The sequence below is a fragment of the Paramisgurnus dabryanus genome, chromosome 10, assembly GCF_030506205.2.
Source record: "Paramisgurnus dabryanus chromosome 10, PD_genome_1.1, whole genome shotgun sequence".
Classification (NCBI taxonomy): Eukaryota; Metazoa; Chordata; class Actinopteri; order Cypriniformes; family Cobitidae; genus Paramisgurnus; species Paramisgurnus dabryanus.
In genome coordinates, this window is record NC_133346.1 from 21486458 (window position 1) to 21509911 (window position 23454).

Below are 23454 nucleotides of genomic sequence, written 5' to 3' on the forward strand. Positions count from 1 at the left end.
GATAAAGTATATATTAATCACATATAAATAAAAGCGCAACAGAACGGTGGTTAAGTTCACTCCACTTTATATATAATCACTAAAAAATATTGACAACAATTTAAGAAAGGTCTGACTTTTGCATTCACAAAAAAAAATGTAATCTACCACATTTACATTCAAGACAAAGGTAAATCAAAACTGTGGCTTCACAGTGATGCAGTCTGTGCATCTGTTCATTTACTCCTGGTCAAGTCTTGGCAACACAGGTAGTATAAGATTACCAAATGACGAATCTTGAGTGATGAAGAATCCGGACGAGTGTGCATGTGCATGCTGAAAACACAACAAGAGATAAACGCTATGATTTTATCCATTAAAAGGTGAATACTTAAACTCAAAACAGGATGCTTTTGGTACCTGTAAAGCTGCTTTTTGCTGTGCTGCAATATGCTGCTGTTCAGCCTGGTCCCTAAACTCTTGTTTTACAGCTGGTCTAGAGAGTGGAATGCTGGGAAAAATAAAGAGGGTACAGCAGGTGTATTTATTACACTGCATACATTATGACCTAAAATGCATTATTGATTTAATGTCTGATACCTTGCTCCAGGGTTATTCATAGACTGACTCTGTATCAGACGTCTCTTCTCTTTATTCAACTCAGCTAGAATAGCAGCCCTGTTTTTGTCCTGAAATCCTATAAATGAAAGCTCAAATTTACATATATGCCTAATGATGTTTGCTCTTACTATGGCAACCAATGTTATCATTCTCTGAATTTAATCAAAAGTAATCAATGACGTCATAACACAAATCCTTGCATGACAATTACTGTGGTATAGTTTCGTATTTACTATAGTAAACTGTAATACATTGTAGTATTGTATATTTGCTACTAGACTTTACTACTTCTACGTTAACAAAATATAGCCAATACAATAAAAAGTATACCGCAATATACCAATTTACTATAGTAAAGGTTTAAGTATACCACAGTATTAGAAATGCATATTTAGTAACTGATCTTATATGTAATTGAATTTAGATGTTTGTTGCGTTGCTGTTATACTGAGGGAATAATAAATTAAATATTTAACTGTACAAAACACACCATAAGTTTTAAATGAGAACATGTCCATATGTAACAATATTTACCTTGTCCGGGAGGATTTGAGGCCATTTTAACGCGTGTTCTAAACCTGCAGAATAAATAGCACTAACTATACACAAAACACTAGGAAAAAATTTAATTGAATTTATAAATCCTCCATGGCGCGAGTAAACACAAGTATCTCCGCTGTCTTCTTCGTTGTGGGCGCAATGGGCGTTTACAGACTATATTAATGTTAACAGCGCCCACTAAAGTCGGGAGCTTACACCAGGTTTTAAACGCTTTCTTTGCAATCATGAAAAATCATGACGTGACTTCTTAACTTTATTATGAAACTAAACTTAAAAGCATAATAACTAGTTTTCTGGTAGATTTTTTTAGGGATAGACGGCATAATTTAGTTAAATATTTTCTTGCCCACACTCCAGTTCTGTAGCGGTAATCCACCAGAATTTGGTTTACCAGCCGCCACGAAACGTTAGAAGAAGCTAGTGTGTTTTCGAAGCTTTGAATCAATTGAACCATTGCTTCAAAAAATGGTTCACTAGCTGTGTCCCAATTCAAAGGCCGTTTCTCAATCCGAAGGCTGCAGCCTCCGGAGGTCGCATTTGCAGGCTGCATACGTCATCAAGCCTGGTTTATTTAAGTTAACTCAGCATTCAATTCTCAAATCATAAGCATATTTCAACAATTTACGATTAACTACGAATGATAGTCCACTTTATAATTGTTAATATTCTGGAATAAGTCTTGATATGGCCTTAAAATGCAACCTCACAATGCGTGCCTCTTTGCGCCATCTGCTGGTGGAAACGTTGTAAAATCAAGAAGATCTCAGTCCAAACATTTTACACAATAATTGCAAGATTATTCTAAAAATATGTTTTCTTAGGGAAAATTAATTTTATTTAACTTAACTTAACCTAAAGCCATTAAGTAAAAGTTTATCTGTGTCTTATTTAGTTTTATTTAGTGCAAACAGATCATTAATACCTTACCCCCCTTTTAATTATGTACATGTTTGTCATTAAATGTGTCACAAAAATTAGGCAAATTGTTAAAACAGTCAGAAGGATGAATGTATTATAAACTTGCATAATAAACTGACCGGAGTTCACCTAACCATATTAGACATTGGTTAATGGATTTACTTGTGATCAACTCCCTCTATTGCTGAACCATCGTTTTTTCAAACCGTAATGACGTAAAATCACGTGACTTGGCAAGTTTGATCCGATTGATAAAGATTGATAAATGTTTAGAGGTTTCAAGAAGCACGTGCTTTGAAATTGAGTGTTGATACTGCTCGAGAAAGTTGAAGTTAAAAGCAACACTGAAGTGCAATAACCAGGTTGACGGATTAAAATACACGCATAAATCTGGGTATCAGAAATGGAGAAGGTGGTCAAGAGGACTGCTGCATATCAGGATCTTCTTTAAAACAGGTTAGTGCACCGTAGGAATGAATAGATCGCTGTCCGATTTACTTCTGTTATTATGACACTTTAAAAAGGCTCCATGTATTTTCTGCGCTATTTAGTAAGTAGTGTATTTAAATATTTTCCTAATATTGTATTAGGAAAGTTGAAGCTGTTGAATCGACCGTGTTATCTCTGCATCGTCCATTATTTAAGGCAGGTGTCTCCAACCCTGTTCTCGGTAAACTACCGTCCTGCAGACTTCAGTTTCAAACCAGCTCCAACACACCTGTCTGTAGTTATCAAGCAACCGTGTATACCTTGATTTGCTCCTTCAGCTGTGTTTAAAGGCGGGGTGCATGATTTTTGAGAAACACTTTGGAAAAGGGAGTCGGGTCGAATACCAAAACACACTTAGCCAATCAGCAGTAAGGGGCATGTCTACTAACCGCCATCGTTGCCTGGGGCACGTTCAATCTCACACCAGTGCGCAACGTTTTGCTACGGTTTCCGGGTTGAACAACATGTTTCCTGGAAACGGTGTGCAACGGAATGCAACAGGTTTTAGAAGCGTTTTCTCTTGTTTTGTGGGTGTGTCAGAAATATCGGTCCAATCAGCGGCAAGATGTATAAAACCACGCGATAGTAAAGAGACAGCTCGCTCAATGGGTTCAAGTTGGAATGTTGTCTTTCATTCTGGATGGCAAGGTCAGTGACTGTAACATCGAGGGTATTTTACAGTATTTAACACACATTTTTAACGATTTCATCAGGCTTTAGAAACATTTAAAAAAGAACACAAAGAATGGCCTCTCAGCTACCGTAGTCGCAACTCTTGCGTCATCACAACAGGGTGTTCAATGCATCACCGTTTCTGTTTAATAAACGTTGTGCAACGTTTTGTCGGGGCTGAACGCAGCCCTGGGTTGTGTATGTGTTGGGGTCTATAAAAAAAGGTCCAGATTCTATTAGGGTAAGGGCCGGGTCAATGTCTCTGTATACCTCACTCAACACATTTCCGCAGATTTTAGCCATTTCTTTGGTAAATACATTGATATTATGTATAAATGTATTGTTCTTTGTATATGAACAAATAGTACTTTTTCATTTACATTATTTATCTTTAAATGTAAGTTTGAGTTTTATTAGCTTGCCCCCCTGCTGAAAAAAAACAGCATACCAGGAAGACCAGCATATGTTGTGTTTTGGTGGTTTGCTAGTGAACACCAGCTAAACCAGCATCAGCACCAGCATTAGCACCAGCTAAACCAGCACCTAGTGGTTTTCAGGTTTACCGTCCATCACACCTACAAAAGCTATTTCATCGACAATTTGCAAAGCTACATCAGCTTGTTTGGGGAAACATTTGCACATTTACAAAACTCATAAACGATGTTAAAAACATGGGTGTTGAATCATTCAATTTGACAGTTCTTTTGAAAGAACATGCAAAACAACGTATTATAAAATATATAAAAGAAATAGGAATATTTGATAGAATTTAAATGCATATTTCATATGCCTACTAGTGCTTTACACTCCGGTCCAGTTGGTGGCGGTAAATGCACCAAACGTTGGTTTGCTATCAGCCAAATAAAGACAATAGAAGAAGAAGATTACGCGCTCCATACTCCTTTCCAGTAGGTGTCGGCTACGCACCTTTTAGTTGGTTTACCAACCGCCATTATACTGAAGAAGACGCTGTGTTTTGAAGCTGCTTTGGGACATTGGATTTAAAGTCATTAAGTAGTATTTTACTGCTAAAAATTGGACACGCATAAATCTTGATAACGTCATCAGAAATGAAAAAGGAGTTCAAGAGCACTGCTGGGACAGGTTAGTGAACTGTAGGGATGTTAATGTTATGGGATGCCTTTTTCTGAATATAACGTTGATTTACTTCTGGAAATACACCTTAAAAACTTAGCTCCCTGTGTTTTTGCGCTATTTAGTAAATCTGTTTAGTCAACGATATTGAATTGGCCGAAGGGCAAGAGGTTGGATCGATCCACACTGTCGAACCCACGAGTTTGTTTCCAAATTCATACAGGTTTAAAACAACATAATGATGAGTAAATGATGACAGAATTTTCATTTTAAAGTTAACTATCCCTTTAATCTGGGGAATTTGGGAAATATTCCAAATTGGAAACTTATTTATGGGAATTTACTGGAATTATTTTGGAAATTAAATATAAACTATATCCTATACATACATAAATAAACATTTTGTTTGATCATAAGCAGACATGCATGCAACGCATACAGATTTTAAAACTAACATTTTGATTGATTTAATTATAAGTAGAACTTTAATTGAAAAACATATAAACTTAGATATTTGGTACACTTACTCTATTTGTTTGTTTGTTTGTTTTAGATAAAATAGATCTGGAAGAATCATCAACATCAGGATCTTCATGCAATTCCATAATGGAAGAAAAATATGCTTGTTTGCTGATGAAAAACCCTTCTTTCCCTGAAATGAAGCAAATAACAGAATCCTGCAAATCTTTTATTTGCCATCAATGTGGAAAAGAGTTTAAATGTCATGCATATCTGCAGAAACACATAAAAATCCACACTGAAGAAAAGCGTTTCACCTGCCCTCAGTGTGAAAAAAGTTACAAAAGGAAAGAAAAACTTCGAGATCACATAAGAATTCACACCGGAGAGCGTCCGTACACATGTCCTCAGTGTGAAAAGAATTTCACAAACACAAATAATCTTAGGGTCCACATGAGAGTTCACAGTGGAGAGCGCCCATACACATGTCCTCAGTGTGAAAAGAGTTACACAAACAATACTAATCTAAAGGGCCACATGAGAATTCACACTGGAGAGAATCCATACACATGTCATCAGTGTGGAAAGAGTTTCAAACACAAACATAGTCTTAAAAGCCACATGTTAACTCACACCGGAGAACGCTCATACCCATGTCTTCAGTGTGGAAAGAGTTTCAAACACAAAAGTAGTATTGAGGTCCACATGAGAATTCACACCAGAGAGTGCCCATATCCATGTCTTCAATGTGGAAAGAGTTTCAGACACAAAAGTAATCTAAGGGTTCACATAAGAATTCACACTGGAGAGAATCCATTCCCATGTCTTCAGTGCAGAAAGAGTTTCAGACAAAAAGTTAATCTTGAGAACCACATGAAAATTCACACTGTGGTGAACAGCAAATAACAATCAGTTGTTGGAGAAGAGCTTGCTACATTGGAAATGGATTTTGTGGATTAACAAAATCAAATGCCCAGTTTCATCAGAGAAGGCTGCAAGAACAACTGCCAGACACCTACTGCTCAGTACCAAAACTGAGAAGAAGAGGACGTTTTGATTGGTCCCCAGCATTTCTAATTTTCATCCATCCAATCGCCCATCAGTCTCATCCTAAAGGGCCATTCACATTATAACGATAACTATAAAAAGTTATAAATAAAATGGCGGAGTTCACACCACAACTATAATGAAAGGAACGATATTACATAAAAGTTTCTCGGGTGTTTGGTGGTTTGAATGATAATATAGATATTGTTATAATGTGAATGGACCTTAAGCCAGTGCGATCGTAAATTTTTTGAGAAACAGCATAGCCATGCAGAAGTGTTAGTGGCTAAAACAAAGTGCAAATCCTTATATTCTTTCAATGACAAAATGGACACAAAACCATCATTAGTGTGTTCTCAGTGTCTGTTTATCTTATATTGCATAACTGATACTCAAATGTTGAACAGAACCTTAACAATGTTATCAAGGTTTAGTGTTATTTTGGAGTGTTTTTAGTTGTTCTTGTTTATCTTTTGTAAATAAACTTTATTTTATTAAGACTGTGTCTTCCTTGTGTTGACAATGCAGTAAAGGTTCTACAAGTTGGCCAGAATCTCACAAAATCCTTCAGATAAATGAAATTACAAACTCCCTCAACTTACACAATTTCCTATTTGTTGAATGATCCATTTGGATCTTCCTATAGACCCTTTTACAACTCACGTGATCAAATAGCCTGCACGCGCATTTTGGCAACGGAAGTGGTGATGTTCCCCAGTGGTTCTAACGTTTTACTAACTCAGAATGTTTATTAAAACGGTTTCCCAGCATCAAAACATCTGGTTGTTGCGTTTGGTTGCACTAATATAAAATACGTATATATGTATCTGGCCACTTTATATTTGGCCATCTGCTAACGTCTTCTGTCCACTCCACTAAAGTACATGGATTCTTCGTGTCCATATGAGCTTATGAGTTATAGCACAGAATATATTGACATGACAGATAAGGCGAAAAAGTGGAGATGGTCCTCACTGCGGAACACAAAATCCAGGGGGCGGGGTTGGATCTAGATCCAACTCCTCCCATTTTATATACTTTGTTCCGCCAAATGAACCAGTATATTTGCGTTTTTGCAGCCCGCAATTAGTTGCAACCTGTGGTCGCCAACGTTTGCTCTTATCAATTTAAGTGTACGTTTGATTAATAATATAGTTGAGTGAGATTCATAATTTAGAAAGTATCACATAGGTGTAAGGAGAGGTACGAACACGTTCCCGACAGTTTGATATCATTGAAGGGATTTATTTTTACATTATCCCACTTATAACACAGCTATTCCTATACGAGTAAATATAGAAACAAATTTATTTGATATCTTTTATTAGCAAATAAAAAAAGTAAACCATCTACGAGGGAAACCTGTTTCCTAATGGCTGTAAGCAAAGACTCGTTAAAACAAGTTCAACGTCCATACAAGATAAACATTCAGTTTATTAATTTCTAAATAACATGCCATAGCCTATATATTTTACTAATTATGCATATTTATACTGTATCCATTAATAGGTCTTAAACTGCATGTGGTAAGATTACTCATAGTAGGCCATCATCGGGATCCAGCTCCGCCCCTGGATCTAAATCCAACCCCGCCCCCTGGATGTCGTGTTCTGCAGTGAGGCGCTACTGGGAAAAGTGGGACTTGGACTAATTTGCATATTTATATCTATGATCCAATAACTGTGATTGAGTAGAGGTGTGGACTAATTAAAAAAGGTGTGGGCTAATTAAAAAATACTATACTGCATATACTAAATAAGGCAAGCGTGTAGGGTTTAAAGCATAAAACATTACTGTGACTGACAGGTAAAACTTTTACATATGCTATTATGAGTTTAACTGATTTTTGACTACAGTGAGACTTTTACCCCCCGTCCGACGCCCCTGGCTCTGCGCAAATGGCAATACGGTATTCCTTTCTTTGTAATGCTCTATACTCTAGTCCAGTTGGTGGCGGTAATACACAATAACTTGCCTTGTCAACCGCCATTAAATACTACAAGAAGAAGAAGAAGCTAGAAACTGGACATGCAGAAGGAGGAGGTCAAGGTAACTGCTGTATATCAGGATCTCTGTTTTGGTCAAAAGAACTGCTGCATATCAGGATATCTTTTAAAACAGGTTAGTGCACTGTAGGAATGTTAATGATGGGTTAGTGATGGGATGCCTTACTCGGAATATAACGCTGTCAAATTTACCTTTGGAAAGACACCGGTATTTAAAGAGCTCCCTCCCTGTCTTTTCTGCGCTATTGAGTTTTGAAGTTTAGTCAAAGAATTGGTAAAAGGACAAGCGGTTCAATCGACCGATCCACGCAATCGAACGCACGAGCTTCTAAACGTTTACTTTTACTGTGTTAAACATTAAGATAATTGACCATTATGTTATTATAGTAAGTAAGGTCTAGTAATCATGTTTTGTTAGTTTAATTACCATTTGTATTAAATGTTATGTTACAAATGTCATTATGGTAAAAAAAAAATTGTCGAAAAGGTAGCTTTAGTCCACAAAAGTAACAAATAAAATGCGGACATCGTTTACGTCAGATTTCGGTCAAGAGATCCTACACTGTTTTCAAGAAGTATGAAAGAAGCGCAGTGTTTAAAGAGCACCTATCCTCCGATTCATGATTTTACATGTTCTTTGGTGTGTAAGTGTGTTGATACATGTTAACGATATGCAAAAGATACAAACCACAAAGTAATCGATGACACACATTATTGTTTCCAACGTAAATCTCTTTTCTCAGACTACAACAAACACACGGATTGTAGGCAACAGTTTACTTCCTGAGCCGGATGACATGGACAAGACTGACATTATCATAATTCCTCCTGCTTCGGAATCAGCCTGTAAGTTATTATTATTATTATTATTTTTTGGTGTGTGGAAACAAATAGATTAATATGTTCAGCCAACCGGTTAATTGGTTAATTAATTATTAAAAAGTAGTAGAGAAGGGGTAGGATTGAATTCCATACACCAAATACATACATTCCATACATCATGTCCTTTTTGGACATGTATTAGTTAAAATTGTTTTAAAAACAAAAAATATTATTATTATGATTGTTTTGTTGTTGTTGTTTGTGTGTGTGTGTGCGTGCGTGCGTGCGTGCGTGTGTGTGGGTTGGTCTATGTGGTTTACGAGGACATGAATAGTGTATAATGACATGTTTATTATAAGACAGTGTCCCCATAAACGGAAAAGCTAAAAAAAACATACTAAATGGTAGTTTTTCATAGATTAAAGACTGGCAACAGGTTTTTGTGACATTGGGGTTAGGGACTGGGGTAGGTAAGGGGAATAGAATATAACAGTTTGGACTGTATAAAATGCATTGCGTCTATGGTCCCCGTAAACCACATACACCAACGTGTGTGTGTGTGTGTGTGTGTGTGTGTGTGTGTGTGTGTGTGTGTGTGTGTGTGTGTGTGTGTGTGTGTGTGTGTGTGTGTGTGTTTTTACATGTTCGAACTAAAGCTTTTTTATTCATTCATTTAACTTCTGTCAGCATTGCATTATGAGCTAATCTTTCAAACATGGTAATGAGCGTCAAATTTCTGGCTGACGTCAGAGGTATTCAGACCAATCACAATGTACAGATTAGCTGGCCAATCAGGCACACAGCGCTTTTCAGGTTAATGAGTTTTGTACAAAATCATTGCATTTCAGGAAGGCAGGGATATCTGGAGCTACAAAAATGTATGGTATGTGGAAAATAATGTGGGTTTTTTTTAACCATAAACCACACAAACACTTTGTATTATACCAAATACACAAAATAACGTTTTTTTTAGCAATGAAACAGGTGCCCTTTAATACTGTGTGAAGTAGTGTTTTCACGATACTGGAGTTTCTAACTTCGCTACTATACCTGCAAAAATATATTGTCTTCAATACAATTGGTACCATGGGGGGAATCTGCCATAGCATTAAGACCTTAAACTTTATTTATTATTATTTTATTATAAGACGACATATAAGAAGGCAGAATCTTTTTCACTTTCACATTTTTAACATGATTACAAGGTCATAGCAGATGTATTCTCCTCAGCTTCTGTCTGATGCTATAACAGAAATAAATAGGCCTATCACACTTTAGGAAATATTTAAGTTTTTCAAGTCTTTAAAATAAACTTAACTATCTAACTAATTTACTATCCAATTAATGTTAATGGTCCATTTGTTAATGATTAACAATGAAATGTACTCTATTGCAGGGGTCTCAAAATTAAACTGCCTTGGGGCCATTTCTGAGATGGTCATCTTGTTGGAATAGAGCTAAAATGTGCTAAAAATGTTTTTAAAAAAATTATTTAGGTACCACTTGTTGTAAACTTGAACCCATCTTTGTATGAAAGTTGAGTTCAAGTTTAATACAAGTGTAAACTAAATAATTTTTTTAAAACAGAGATTGAGAGTATGTTAAAAGTGCATTTTAGTTCATATTCATGGTGTCTCAAAATAGCACAGTGAAGTACACTTAGGTAATCTTAAGAACATTTTAAGAAGTACTAAAGATAAATTTTAAGTATATTAAGTACAAAATTATTGTGTGAAAATAAAGCACTTTAAGGACACTATGGAAGTGTACTACTTTTTCACCTGGGTACCAAAAGACAGTGAGCGCTTTTGGTTAAAAATAGATCTGATTTCTGTGAATACAGTCTGAGACAATAGTATCTCACTATTGAGATATGGTGGACAGCGGACAACTCACTGAGGGGGTAAAATATGGTGATGCGGGACTGTCAGTCATTGGTCGTGGGCGGGCTTTATCAAGTGTGATGTAACATTGATAAGAGAACCCAAATGGCACGTCTAATAAGACTGCTTTGGTTTAAGTGAGATTACAAAAGAAGGAGAGGGTGGATAATTTTTTCATTGGACATAAATGTAAACACAACCATCCTACAAACACCTTGTAAAAGTGGTTTTTACATGTTAGGTGCCCTTTAAAATGTTGTTATTGTCTTTTTTACACAGTTTTAGTGTGAAATGTAAAAATGGCAAGTGAAACTGTCAAACTGGGAACAGAAAATGCTGTTTCAACAACTCTTAATTTTCCGTTATCACATAGACACTTCTGTCATTTACATGAGTGTTAAGTTAAAAAAAAGCTATTTTCCATATTTTTCCCCTGCATACCTGATAAATCTTGCTTGTTTATGGTATATCAGGGGTTTCCAAACCCTTTTTAACCCAACAGGTAATCTCAAGACCCACCCTTTTTTTAAAAATAGAAATATAGGGAAAAACACAAACGCATTTGTTCTCTTAGAATAATATTAAAATGCTTACGGTTGTTAACTCTTTCACCGCCAGCGTTTAAAAAAAAGTTGCCAGCCAGCGCCAGCGTTTTTCATGATTTTCACCAAAGTTTAATGCCTTCCAGAAAATGTTCTTCTTTAAATATATAATATACCAAATGAAAGAACAGACCCTCTGCTTTCAAACAAAAAAAACCGTTTCATCCTACCTTTAGTGGTTCTTTTGCAATCAGCTTTTGAATATGGGTAGGTTTTTGCAAAAACACCATATTTTGAGCAAAAAGCAGATATAATTCCATTTTTATGACGGACTTTTCATAGAGATCCCATTCAGAGCGATCTTTAAAACAGACACGGACATGCAGCAGCTTCCCATAGGGCAATACTTCCGGTTTTAAAAAGTTGCGGAAGGGCGCCACCTGGTGGATAATAGCGGTATTGCGGAAAGACGCAAAATCTCGTCATTGGCGGGGAAGCGTTTTCTCTTAATTGACGAGATATCTCGTCAATGGCGGGGAAAGAGTTAAAATAAATTTAAAATTCATTTAATTTTACTGAGGCGATAGCAGAAGGGTATCAAAGTCAAAGGATATTAGCTTAGTTAGTTAGCTTAAATAGTCTGCGTAGTTGTCCGTTTGACACTTCCAAGATCTACTGATCTTCTCTGTGCAACCCGGAAGCTTGAACTCTGACCCATCTGAATTTCTGCGTTTTTAATTTTAGAAAACTTATTTTGGTGTTCAAAAATGTCCTCTTTATCTTGAAAACTTAAAGGCGCTCTAAGCGAATTGAAGGGTTTTAGACCATAAAACATTTTTTGTTACATACCTGAAACATCTCCTCACTATCTGCTTGCTGCCTGTCCGCTGATCAAACTGTAAAAAAACACGATCTCTGTAGACAGCCCAGGCTTCACAAACGGCAATATCAACAAGTGGCCAAACCTAGCATCACAAAACAAAACAAAGTATTCCAGCCAATAAACGACAAAAAGGATTTGGGGGTGGGGGTTGGGCGCGTTCATGAAAGCACGGAAGGGAATATGGTTTTGAGAACCTAATAATAACAGAAACAACTTTTAAAATAAATGGGTACGATCATGCAGACCTGCCAACCTGTACGCATTTTGCTTAGCGTGTACCATTTTGACCTCAAAGTACGCTGGTACGATTTGTCACTTTAAACTACGCAAAAACCTGTTGACGCATCTGCTGTGAATAGTACTTAAAACAAGCAACAAAAAAGGAAAATATGTCCAAACATAGCACAGGCTTCATCCCCCAAATAGAAAGCCGGGATGATTGACAAGTCGTATGGCCTATCAATAACAAAGTCTGTTAACACATTGTGACAAAGTAATGGATTAAAAGTTTTGTAATGGTGAGTTTAGTGTTTGGGTCCCATTTCAGAGAAGTGACCTTTCCTGTCAGACGCCATGCTGTGTTTATTGTGGGGGCCACGAGGAAGCCTGTCACCTTCAGCACCATGGAGAGCACCATCAGTGGCACCCAGAGAGGTTCAGGACCAGGGATAGCTCCCCTAACACAGGTGTGCTCAGTTTCCCCTCTGACAGAGAGCGTCAGCTGCAGGCAGTTAGCCTCAATCAACAGGCACATAAGAGAGAACACAGGAAAGGTGAAAAGAGAAGAGAGTGTGTTGGATGTGGCATGTTGTGCAGCCCAGCATTGAAGCAGTGCTCACCAACCCCAGCACTGAAGAACAAAGACCCAGTAAAGGACGTGAGTAGTCTGAACACTTGGACTAATTATACATCTCTTTTGCCTTCCCTCCAGATGTGATTCGAGGCCAAGAAAAGGAACTAAAGAGAAGAGATACCTGAGTTGCAGTTTTTCCATATTCCCCTTTCCCATACCTTTTTGAAGAATAAAGAAAATTTACGTTTTGCAGCACTAACCGTCTGTCTGGTGTTATCTGTTTCACATCTTGAACTAAACTGACCCACTTGGTAAAAGAAGTTTACATATGGTGGAGAATGCGGGCATGATTTGAACCTCGCAAACAGATCAGACAGTGCAAAGAAAAATGGAGGAGGCTCTGACAGCCATTTTGCAGGCTCAAACCACTCTGAATGCAGCAGTCACCGAGCTATGCCGCAGGACGGAGACACAGGGTAGGAAACCCCAGGATTATCTGACTAAAATGACTAGAGAAGATGATGTTGAAACCTACCTGGATATCTTTGAAAAGACAGCCCAAAGGGAGAGATGGCCAAGGGCAGACTGGGCAAACTTGATACTTCCTCTGCTAACCGGTGAAGCTCAGAAGGCTTGCCGAGACCTTACCATTCATGAAGCAACTAATTATGATGTCGTCAAGAGAGCAATCCTGGCCCAGTATGGGCTCAGCCTGCCTGCCAAGGCCCAGCGCATCCATAGCTGGGAATACCATGCAACACTTCCAGCACGGGCCCAAGTAACCTCGTTAACCCGCATGGTGAGAAGCTGGCTAGAGGAAGGGGATGGACCGCCTGCTGTAGAAAGAGTAGTGATTGATCGATGTATACGGGGCCTCCCTGCAGATGCCAAAAAGTATGTGGCTCAGCAAGGACCACAAAATGTTGATACCTTAATTGCACTCATAGAAAACCACCAGGTGACAGTGAGCTTGTTAAAGCCTGAAGGAAACAAAACCCCCACGTGGAAATTGAGGCAGGAGCGAGAACCACCTAAAACGTACCCTGAAGTCACCCAAGCAAAACCCTTAAGGGCTCAAGGAAATTGGAAAGATGGGAAACCTCTGCGAAATCCGGTTCCCTTCCGATGCTTCACATGTGGGAGGGAGGGACACCTTGCACGGGAATGCCCAGGCCGAGAGGAACTCATGCCCACAGCCAGTGCCTCAGAGTCATCAAGACTTCCATGCCATTTTCTTACCACCTGTTGGGCCCATGAGGGGGCGGCTGCCCCTAAGATCCCTGTCAAGATTGGGGGCCACGACACAGAAGCCCTTATAGACTCTGGGAGTATGGTAACACTGATCCGACCAGAGTATGCAGGCCCTACCAGGGGACGAGAAATCACTGTCTCCTGCATTCATGGAGACTCCAGGAACTACCAAACCGCAGAAGTAAGCATGGTCACACCCCGTGGGCAGTTTCAACTACAAGCAGGTGTTGTGGATCACCTACCAGTCCCTGTTCTGGTCGGCCGAGACTGTCAAGCCTTCTCTGCCTACTGGACAGGCCAAGATGCAGAGAGGAAGAGACCAACCCGACGTAGACGAAGAGATCGTCTGTCCACCCACCGGTGTCCTCTAACCACCGAAGAGATAACAGATGCAGAAGCAACCAGCCCTGAGGAACCCCTCAATAAAGATGAAGGTGAGAAAACCCATTCTGACTCCACTGCTGCTGCCTCAGAAGATCCCGAAGGTGTACAACTAGTTGATGATATAGAATCCCATGAGGTATTTTCTGAATTTCCCCCAGCAGAGATCCTACAGCAAGGAAAACTGGGTCGATTCGGATCCGCTCAATTGCAGGACCCATCACTGAGCCAAGCCTGGGGGAATGTACAAGTCATTGATGGTCGACTACAAGATGGGGTGAGTGGGCTCACTTATCCACATTTTATGATAAAGAATAAACTGTTATATCGAGTAGAACAATGAAGGGAGGAAATTGTGGAACAGTTGTTGGTACCCAGGCCATATGTCTCTAAGGTGTTATATTTAGCGCACACTCATCTGTTGGGAGGCCACTTGGGGGCAGAAAAGACCTATGAGAGGGTCCTCACCCGATTCTACTGGCCCGGGGTAAAGAAGGCAGTCGAAGATTATTGTCGTCACTGTGCTGAATGTCAGCTTCACAGTCCCAAGGTAACATACCGCAATCCCCTTATTCCCCTGCCAATCATTGAGACACCTTTTAGCAGGATTGCACTGGACATTGTGGGACCCCTGCCCAAGTCCAACCGGGGACACAGGTACATTCTGGTCATCCTTGACTACGCCACCCGATTCCCTGAAGCAGTGCCTCTCCGGTCAGCCACCTCAAAGGCTGTAGCCCGAGAACTGGTCCAACTCTTTAGCTGGGTGGGAATAGCAGACGAGATCCTTACTGACCAAGGTTCATGCTTCATGTCTACCGTGATGAAAGAGACCTGCCGACAACTGAAGGTAAAACAACTTAAAACCTCCATATACCACCCGCAGACTGATGGGCTTGTAGAGAGGTTTAACAAAACTCTTAAACAAATGTTAAAAAAGGTAATTGATGTTGATGGGAAAAATTGGGATCAGCTAATGCCATATGTCTTGTTTTCTATTCGTGAAGTCCCACAATGTTCCACCGGGTTTTCACCCTTTGAACTCCTTTATGGCCGGCGACCAAGAGGAATGTTGGATCTAGCCAAGGAGAGTTGGGAACAGCAGCCTTCACCACATCGCACCATCATTGAACATGTCGAACAAATGCACGACAGAATGGGGAAGATCTGGCCAATCGTAAGAGAACACATGCAACAGGCCCAAGAACAGCAGGCCAAGTTATACAATAGGGGGGCACAGGTTAGAGAATTTCACCCCGGAGAGAAGGTATTAGTTTTAATCCCATCTAATGAATGCAAATTCCTGGCCAGGTGGCTGGGACCCTATGAAATTGTGGAGCGGATGGGCCCAGTCAACTACAGGGTACGACAGATCGGCCGAAGGAAGGGCCAACAAATCTACCATGTAAACCTTTTGAAACCTTGGCATGAACCTATCGCCCCTCCAAATGATGTCCTCACCGCCAGCATCCTTTCCCCTATAACTCCTGAAGTACGAATGGGGAACCAACTCTCCCCCAGACAGAAGCAGGAGTTAAGAGAGCTTTTATGGCGAAACCGTGATGTCTTCTCAGATCTCCCTGGACGGACCTCACTTATAGCCCATGATATAGTTACAGACCCTGGGAAGATTGTTAGACTTCGGCCATACAGAATTCCAGAAGCTAAAAGAGAAGCCATCCGCAGTGAAGTAAAGAAAATGCTGGAGCTAGGAGTTATTGAGGAATCACAAAGTGCATGGTCAAGTCCCATCGTCCTAGTTCCAAAACCCGATGGAAGTACAAGGTTCTGCAACGACTACAGAAAGTTAAACGAGATCTCTCAATTTGACACATACCCTATGCCAAGGATAGATGAACTGATCGAGCAGTTGGGCCCTGCTCGATTCATTTCAACACTTGACCTAACCAAGGGATACTGGCAAGTACCGCTAACCCCCCAAGCCAAGCCAAAAACCGCTTTCTCCACTCCTGAAGGGACCTTCCAGTACCGGGTTCTTCCTTTTGGGGTCCATGGGGCACCGGCCACATTTCAAAGACTCATGGATAGAGTCCTCCGTCCCCACCAAAAGTATGCTGCCGCATACCTAGATGACATTGTTGTCCACAGCAAGAGTTGGGAAGAACACCTACACCATCTAGAGGCAGTATTACAAGAACTACGCTCAGCAGCTCTCACAGCTAATCCGAGTAAGTGTTCACTGGCCCAAGAAGAGGCCCACTACCTAGGGTACACTGTTGGCAGAGGGAATGTGAAACCCCAATCTAGGAAGATCAGTTCCATACTCACCTGGCCCCGACCTCAGACCAAGAAACAGGTAAGGACCTTCCTCGGATTAGTGGGATATTATCGAACATTCATCCCTGGCTTTGCCACGAAAGCAGCCCCCTTAACCGAGTTAACCCGCAAATACCTACCAAACCAGGTAAAGTGGACCTATGAAGCAGAACAGGCTTTTGTTGAGCTAAAGCAAGCCCTCTGTTATGAACCTATCCTACAAGCTCCAAACTTCAACACAACATTTGTTCTGCAAACCGATGCTTCAGAAGTAGGGATAGGAGCTGTGCTGTCCCAAGTGCAGGAAGGTATGGAGCACCCAGTTATGTTTATTAGCCGTAAGCTACTGCCTCATGAGATGAATTATGCCACAATTGAAAAAGAGTGTCTCGCTGTTAAATGGGCTGTTGAAAAACTGAGATATTACCTGCTAGGTCGAAAATTTGTCTTAGTAACTGATCACGCCCCACTAAAATGGATGTCACAAAATAAAGGGAATAATGCACGAATCACTCGCTGGTTTCTTCAGTTACAGGACTTCAATTTTGCAGTGGAACACCGGGCGGGGAATTCTCATGCAAATGCTGATGCCATGTCCAGGAGGGATGATTGCCTCAGAGCCGACGCTCCAAACAGGAGCTTGGAGCTGGAAAAGGGGGTATGTGGGGGCCACGAGGAAGCCTGTCACCTTCAGCACCATGGAGAGCACCATCAGTGGCACCCAGAGAGGTTCAGGACCAGGGATAGCTCCCCTAACACAGGTGTGCTCAGTTTCCCCTCTGACAGAGAGCGTCAGCTGCAGGCAGTTAGCCTCAATCAACAGGCACATAAGAGAGAACACAGGAAAGGTGAAAAGAGAAGAGAGTGTGTTGGATGTGGCATGTTGTGCAGCCCAGCATTGAAGCAGTGCTCACCAACCCCAGCACTGAAGAACAAAGACCCAGTAAAGGACGTGAGTAGTCTGAACACTTGGACTAATTATACATCTCTTTTGCCTTCCCTCCAGATGTGATTCGAGGCCAAGAAAAGGAACTAAAGAGAAGAGATACCTGAGTTGCAGTTTTTCCATATTCCCCTTTCCCATACCTTTTTGAAGAATAAAGAAAATTTACGTTTTGCAGCACTAACCGTCTGCCTGGTGTTATCTGTTTCACATCTTGAACTAAACTGACCCACTTGGTAAAAGAAGTTTACATTATATAATTGTAATGGTAATGAAATTAACTCCTGGGATGTAACAGTTACGTTGCCAGTAAGTTACAATTACCAAAATAGTACGAATGTATTATGTAACTGGAACGTACTTGGTTATCTCGCGACGTTAGGATACCGTACTGGCGACGTAGTGATTTGGTACTGTAGTGGTAATGAAATTGCCTCCCTAGGACGTAACAGTTACGTTGCCAGCTGGTAAGTCATGAAATTACCAAAAATGACCAATAAATTACATAACTAGGACGTTGTGTGTTAGCTTGGCATGCTGTAGTATAGTGTATTGCAGTATCTTTGTTTGAAGAATAAATAAATTTAAGAAAGACACACAGTAAAAAGTGGTTCTGTCAAAGATATGGTTGAATTTTGAGCAGTGTGAACTCGAAAATAGAGTCTTAAAGGAATAGTTTACTCAAAATTAATATTCAATAATAATTTGCATAACAGGCCGTCCGAACCTTTATTAGTTTTTTTACTGTGTGGAACAAAAAAAAATGTTATTTTGAAGAGTGTTGGTAACCAAACAAGTGTAAGTGTCCCCACTGCTCTCCAATGTATTTTTTCCTAGTCAGGAAAAACCAGCAACTATTTTATTCCCAGAATAATTTCCGCAGTGATTGCCGCATGTTACCTTGAAAGTTACCAGGAGGTGTGTGTGTTAAATTATATATTAAAAACCAGTGTTTTGTCCTTCGGCTGATGCTACTCAAAAAAAATGCCACGGTTGGTGGGTCTGGATCATGTCAAAGATGGAAATCAATGTGCAATCAAACTTTGATGCTCTATAATCTCATATTTGGATTTGGAGACTTTATTTGATATTTGTGAGCCTGTCGGTGAAATCAAGACTAAATACTTTTTTTTTTTTTTTAGATCAAATGGAACCGGAAGAAACATCACCATCAGGATCTTCATATGATTCCATAATGGTGGAAAAATCTGGTTGTTTGCAGATCAACAACACTTTTCCAGTAAGAAATCAAAAAACAGAAGACAGCAAATATTTTTCTTGTCTTCATTGTGGAAAGGGGTTTCAAAGGAACAAATGTCTTGTGAAGCACATGATAACCCATACTGAAGAAAAGATTTTCACCTGCCCTCAGTGCGAGAAAAGTTTCAGAAGAAGAGAAAAACTTAGACGTCACATAAGAATTCACACCGAAGAGCGCCTATACACATGTCTTCAGTGTGAGAAGAGTTTTAGACAAAAAAAAAGTCTTCAAGTCCACATACAAATTCACACCGGAGAGCGTCCATACCCATGTCTTCAGTGTGGAAAGAGTTTTATTCATAAACAAAGTCTTAAAACCCACATGAGAATTCACACTGGCGAGCACTTACACCCATGTCCTCAGTGTGAAAAGAGTTTCACAGATCCAAGTAATCTAGAAATCCACTTGAGAATTCACACCGGAGAGACTCCATACCAATGTCTTCAGTGTGGAAGGAGTTTTAAACAAAAACAAAATCTTAAACTCCACATGAGAATTCACACCGGAGAGCGTCCATACCCATGTCTTCAGTGTGGAAAGGGTTTTATGCATAAACATAGTCTTGAAACCCACATGAGAATTCACACTGGAGAGCGCTCACACTCGTGTTCTCAGTGTGGAAAGAGTTTCACAGATCCAAGTAATCTAAAAATCCACATGAGAATTCACACCGGAGAGCGTCCATACCAATGTCTTCAGTGTGGAAAGAGTTTCAGACAAAAAAGTAGTCTTGACAACCACATGACAATTCACACTGGAAAACGACCGTACCCATGTCTTCAGTGTGAAAAGAGTTTCACAAACAAAAATAATCTAACGATCCACATGAGAATTCACACCGGAGAGCGTCCATACACATGTGTTCAGTGTGGAAAGAGTTTCACGGATACAGGTAAACTAAAGGGCCACATGAGAATTCATACTGGAGAGCGCTTACACACGTGTTCTCAGTGTGAAAAAAGTTTCACAGATCCAAGTAATCTTAAAATCCACATGAGAATTCACACCGGAGAGCGTCCATACACATGTGTTCAGTGTGGAAAGAGTTTCAGACAAAAAAATAGTCTTGATAACCACATGACAATTCACACAGGAAAACGACCGTACCCATGTCTTCAGTGTGGAAAGAGTTTCACGATCAAAAGTAATCTAACGGTCCACATGAGGATTCACACTGGAGAGCGTCCATACATATGTGTTCAGTGTGGAAAGAGTTTCACAGATACAAATAAACTAAAGCTCCACATGAGAATTCACACCGAACAGAATCCATACACATGTATGGAAAGTGTGGAAAGCGTTTCAGACTAAAAATAACCACACAACAATTCACACTGTAAGGGGAAAACCAATCATCATGGCGAAGGGTCCTTTTCTGGTGCTTACTGATGACGTTTAATGTTACATAATTTAGGTAGTTTTATCCGACTCCAAAAGATAAAATCTCGTTGTTTGGAATTATGAATCAAATAAATACAATTGTTGAACTTGGATAAATGTTCGGTTATTCTGCCTTACCTCTTTACCCGATATTGCGCTTGTTCATTCACTTACCAATGTCATATCGATCCACGCCATTTTGGCCATTTTGTGGGTTTCGAACACAAACTCGATCGTACCAGAGGTTATGGCTAAAGCAATTCAACAATGCCGCTTTCACTATCTCTTGCTAAAAGGTCCCCATGTAGCCCCATATACAACTTAGTACAAAACTCAAACTATAACCAGAGGTTCATGTTAGCATAGTCTGACCTGACATAGTAAATAATATGACTATATAACAACTTAAAGGAACAGTATGTAAGAAATGTTTATCAATTAATCATAAAATGGCCCTGATATGTCACTAGACATTAAGAAATCATTTTCATTTCAAATACTTATATCACTCACACCAGTGGTCTGGTCAGGATATTGTCATTTAAAAAATGGAGTTGCAGCCCTCAACTGATGTTTATGTTGTCATTTTGTGTATTGGCCACCAGTTGTGTGATTGCAGTACCAGTTTTAGCCACAAGTTTTGTGATTGCAATACCAGTTTTGGCCACAATCCTACATACTGTGCCTTTAATTACAGCAGAGATAATGACCAGGGGTTATGACTATCACTCTAAAAGCTCACATATGGTACGATTACATAACTTAAATAAGGTTAAATAATTAATCTAACCATACAATAACCAGAGATTATGATTAAAGCTTATTAAAGCACTTATTTTGACAAAACACGTGATGCACATGGTTAACACGACATAACAAACAAGCGCATATTTTGAAAACACGAGCAACACACGACACTCCGAACACATATTTTGAATTTGCGCCCCTCGGAAGAGCAGTCACCAGCAGCCACTACCGCATTACGACTGAATTTCTAAGTAAAAACTTACATTATAGCACTGCCAGCTACTCAATGCTCGTTCCTGTTATCTCAGAGAGCCACAATTACCTGAGACTGAGGACTTATATGGCCCATGTAAACCCGGTAGCGTCAGCTTAGAGGTTTCAAAGCCAATTGCTTTGCAGTATAATTAGCATTTTTGCTAGGGTGAGGGAAAAAACATCAAAGCTATAAAATCCAATGAAGGTGGAAACATACGACCAGCCGCCGCCACACATATGCCCGTTATGGATATCTCTAGGATGAAGTCTTACCTGAGTGGGCTCTAAAGCCCGGTGGACACAGTAAATTCAACCGCGAATTTGATTTTGTGGCGGACTGACAAATGAATGAATGTATAGGAAACACTGCATTCCAACGATGCACATCAGTAGGCAGCGCAAATATAACGACACACCTATAATCCCTCCCTCTCTGAAATGGTACTAAATTCAATGGAAAAGCTAACCAAGCCAAAGTAAGGTGAGCTGACACGACTTGACCCGTGGGGTACTATGCAATGGAAAAGAGCCATTGGTGGCTTGCAGAGCCAGGTCTGTTGCGCTGGGTAATTCTCTAAATGACCCTGGAATGGGCTCCGCCTCGTCCATGTCGTGGAGGAGTTTGGCACTGCAGCACTGCCATAGTGTGAAGGGCAGAAGTTGCTTAGCTGTCAGCCGCATACAATTTAATGATCACGCTGAAGGATAAAAAGGTACTGAATGGCGTTTGACTCGGACCTATAGGCAAGGGCTCTGCCTGAAATGAAAGGGTTGAACACCGTTGGTCTGTGATTTTTACAGACACAAACCAATAGGCAGACAATTTTCCAATAGTATTGGAAAAAAAACTGAAGTTTTCCCATAGCATCAGCTACTTATGCAATGCTTAGTTCCCTTTTGATGCAGTTCACAATGGGAACAAGTTATTTCAAAAAGTTATGTATAGTCAAAGTTTAGGTTGATGCATAACAAAAGCTGTCACTTGGGCAGTACCCTTTAGGAAGGTCCTAATATGTACCATTTAAATAAAGATATGTACATATTTAATACCAATGTGCATATCTGAGGTTGTAATATGCTCTCTTTAGGTACCAAAGTGTACTTTCTGAAGTGATGGGTTTTGTACCGTTTTTCAGAGATTGCCTTAAATGTGCATGGTAGCTTCTAGAAAACTTGGATTTTAAGAATGTTTTCTTTTTTGAATGACTTTTATATATTTCCTTACATACATTTTATTTTATTGACAGAAGTAAATTTTCATGCAGTTGCTTATCGCTGATGTTATGTGACTTAAATTAATTGTTTGTATGTATGTATGCAATGAAGTTTATCATAAATGTTTTTCTTATGCTGGTTTAAAGTCTGTACCTGATTACGATCAATAAGTAATTGCCAATGCAGTTAAAAAAGTTTCTATACAAGCATACACGTGCTGTGAAATGATGCCATGAAATATCAGACCTTTTCCCCCAGTCACAGTATTTCATGTAATTGTCTAGTTTTGTGATAAATCCTTAACATTATAAATGAATATATTGAATAAACAATATACAATATGAAGGGGTGGATTCCTGAGCCTACATCCTTTTTGTTATACCTTTTTGAGTGGTTAGGAAATAAAGTGGTTTGAATAAGTTCTGTGTTTATGAGATCAAAAGTGATTTAATGTAATGTGTATTATTTTATTAAACATGGTGTTTCTTTATGTCCTTGTGAGTATTTTTACTTTATACATAAAAGTAAATTTTTTTATATTCGTATTTTATCACTGTTTTCTTTGAAAAACATACATTCAAAAGCATATTATCATAATTTTACATCACTACATTTCATAATTTCAAGTTTTTGGTTTATATTTAATATTTAAGTACATTAAACATCTAATATTTATTTACTTAAGTAAAAAGTAATTTTGTACTTTTACTTAAGAAGAGTAAAAGTACACAATTTTTATGTAATTAAGTATTAAATTAATTTTAATATGCAATATAAAAGGAATAAACAGTATGATTCTATGCCAGATGCTACATATTGACATATTAAAGTTTAGACAGCTGTCTAATCAGCTTTCATGCAAAAACAATGTGTTTTTTATGATTACCACAGACTTGCTCACATAGGCCTCAGATACACTTTTGAAAAAAAAAGGGAACGTATTTCATATTCGGTCCGAATGTGTTTCTTAGAAC

The 23454-nt window shown here is 39.3% G+C and overlaps 2 protein-coding genes across 2 annotated transcripts; one reads left to right on the forward strand and one right to left on the reverse strand.

Annotated features, from left to right (window-relative positions):
- Nucleotides 1–50: 50 nt before the first annotated feature.
- inip (ints3 and nabp interacting protein) lies at nucleotides 51–1309 on the reverse strand. The gene is made up of 4 exons (XM_065290350.2): nucleotides 1135–1309; nucleotides 580–676; nucleotides 400–490; nucleotides 51–315 (listed from the first exon to the last, which is right to left on the reverse strand). The coding sequence occupies exons 1-4, from the start codon at nucleotides 1157–1159 to the stop codon at nucleotides 220–222; spliced, it is 309 nt and encodes a 102-aa protein (XP_065146422.1). The 5' UTR covers nucleotides 1160–1309; the 3' UTR covers nucleotides 51–219.
- Nucleotides 1310–7801: 6492 nt separating this feature from the next.
- LOC135779577 (uncharacterized) lies at nucleotides 7802–22960 on the forward strand. The gene is made up of 3 exons (XM_065290344.2): nucleotides 7802–7962; nucleotides 8591–8693; nucleotides 18765–22960. Exons 1-3 carry the CDS (start codon nucleotides 7870–7872, stop codon nucleotides 20192–20194), a joined length of 1626 nt encoding a protein of 541 aa, XP_065146416.1. The 5' UTR covers nucleotides 7802–7869; the 3' UTR covers nucleotides 20195–22960.
- The last annotated feature ends 494 nt before the right edge of the window (nucleotides 22961–23454 follow it).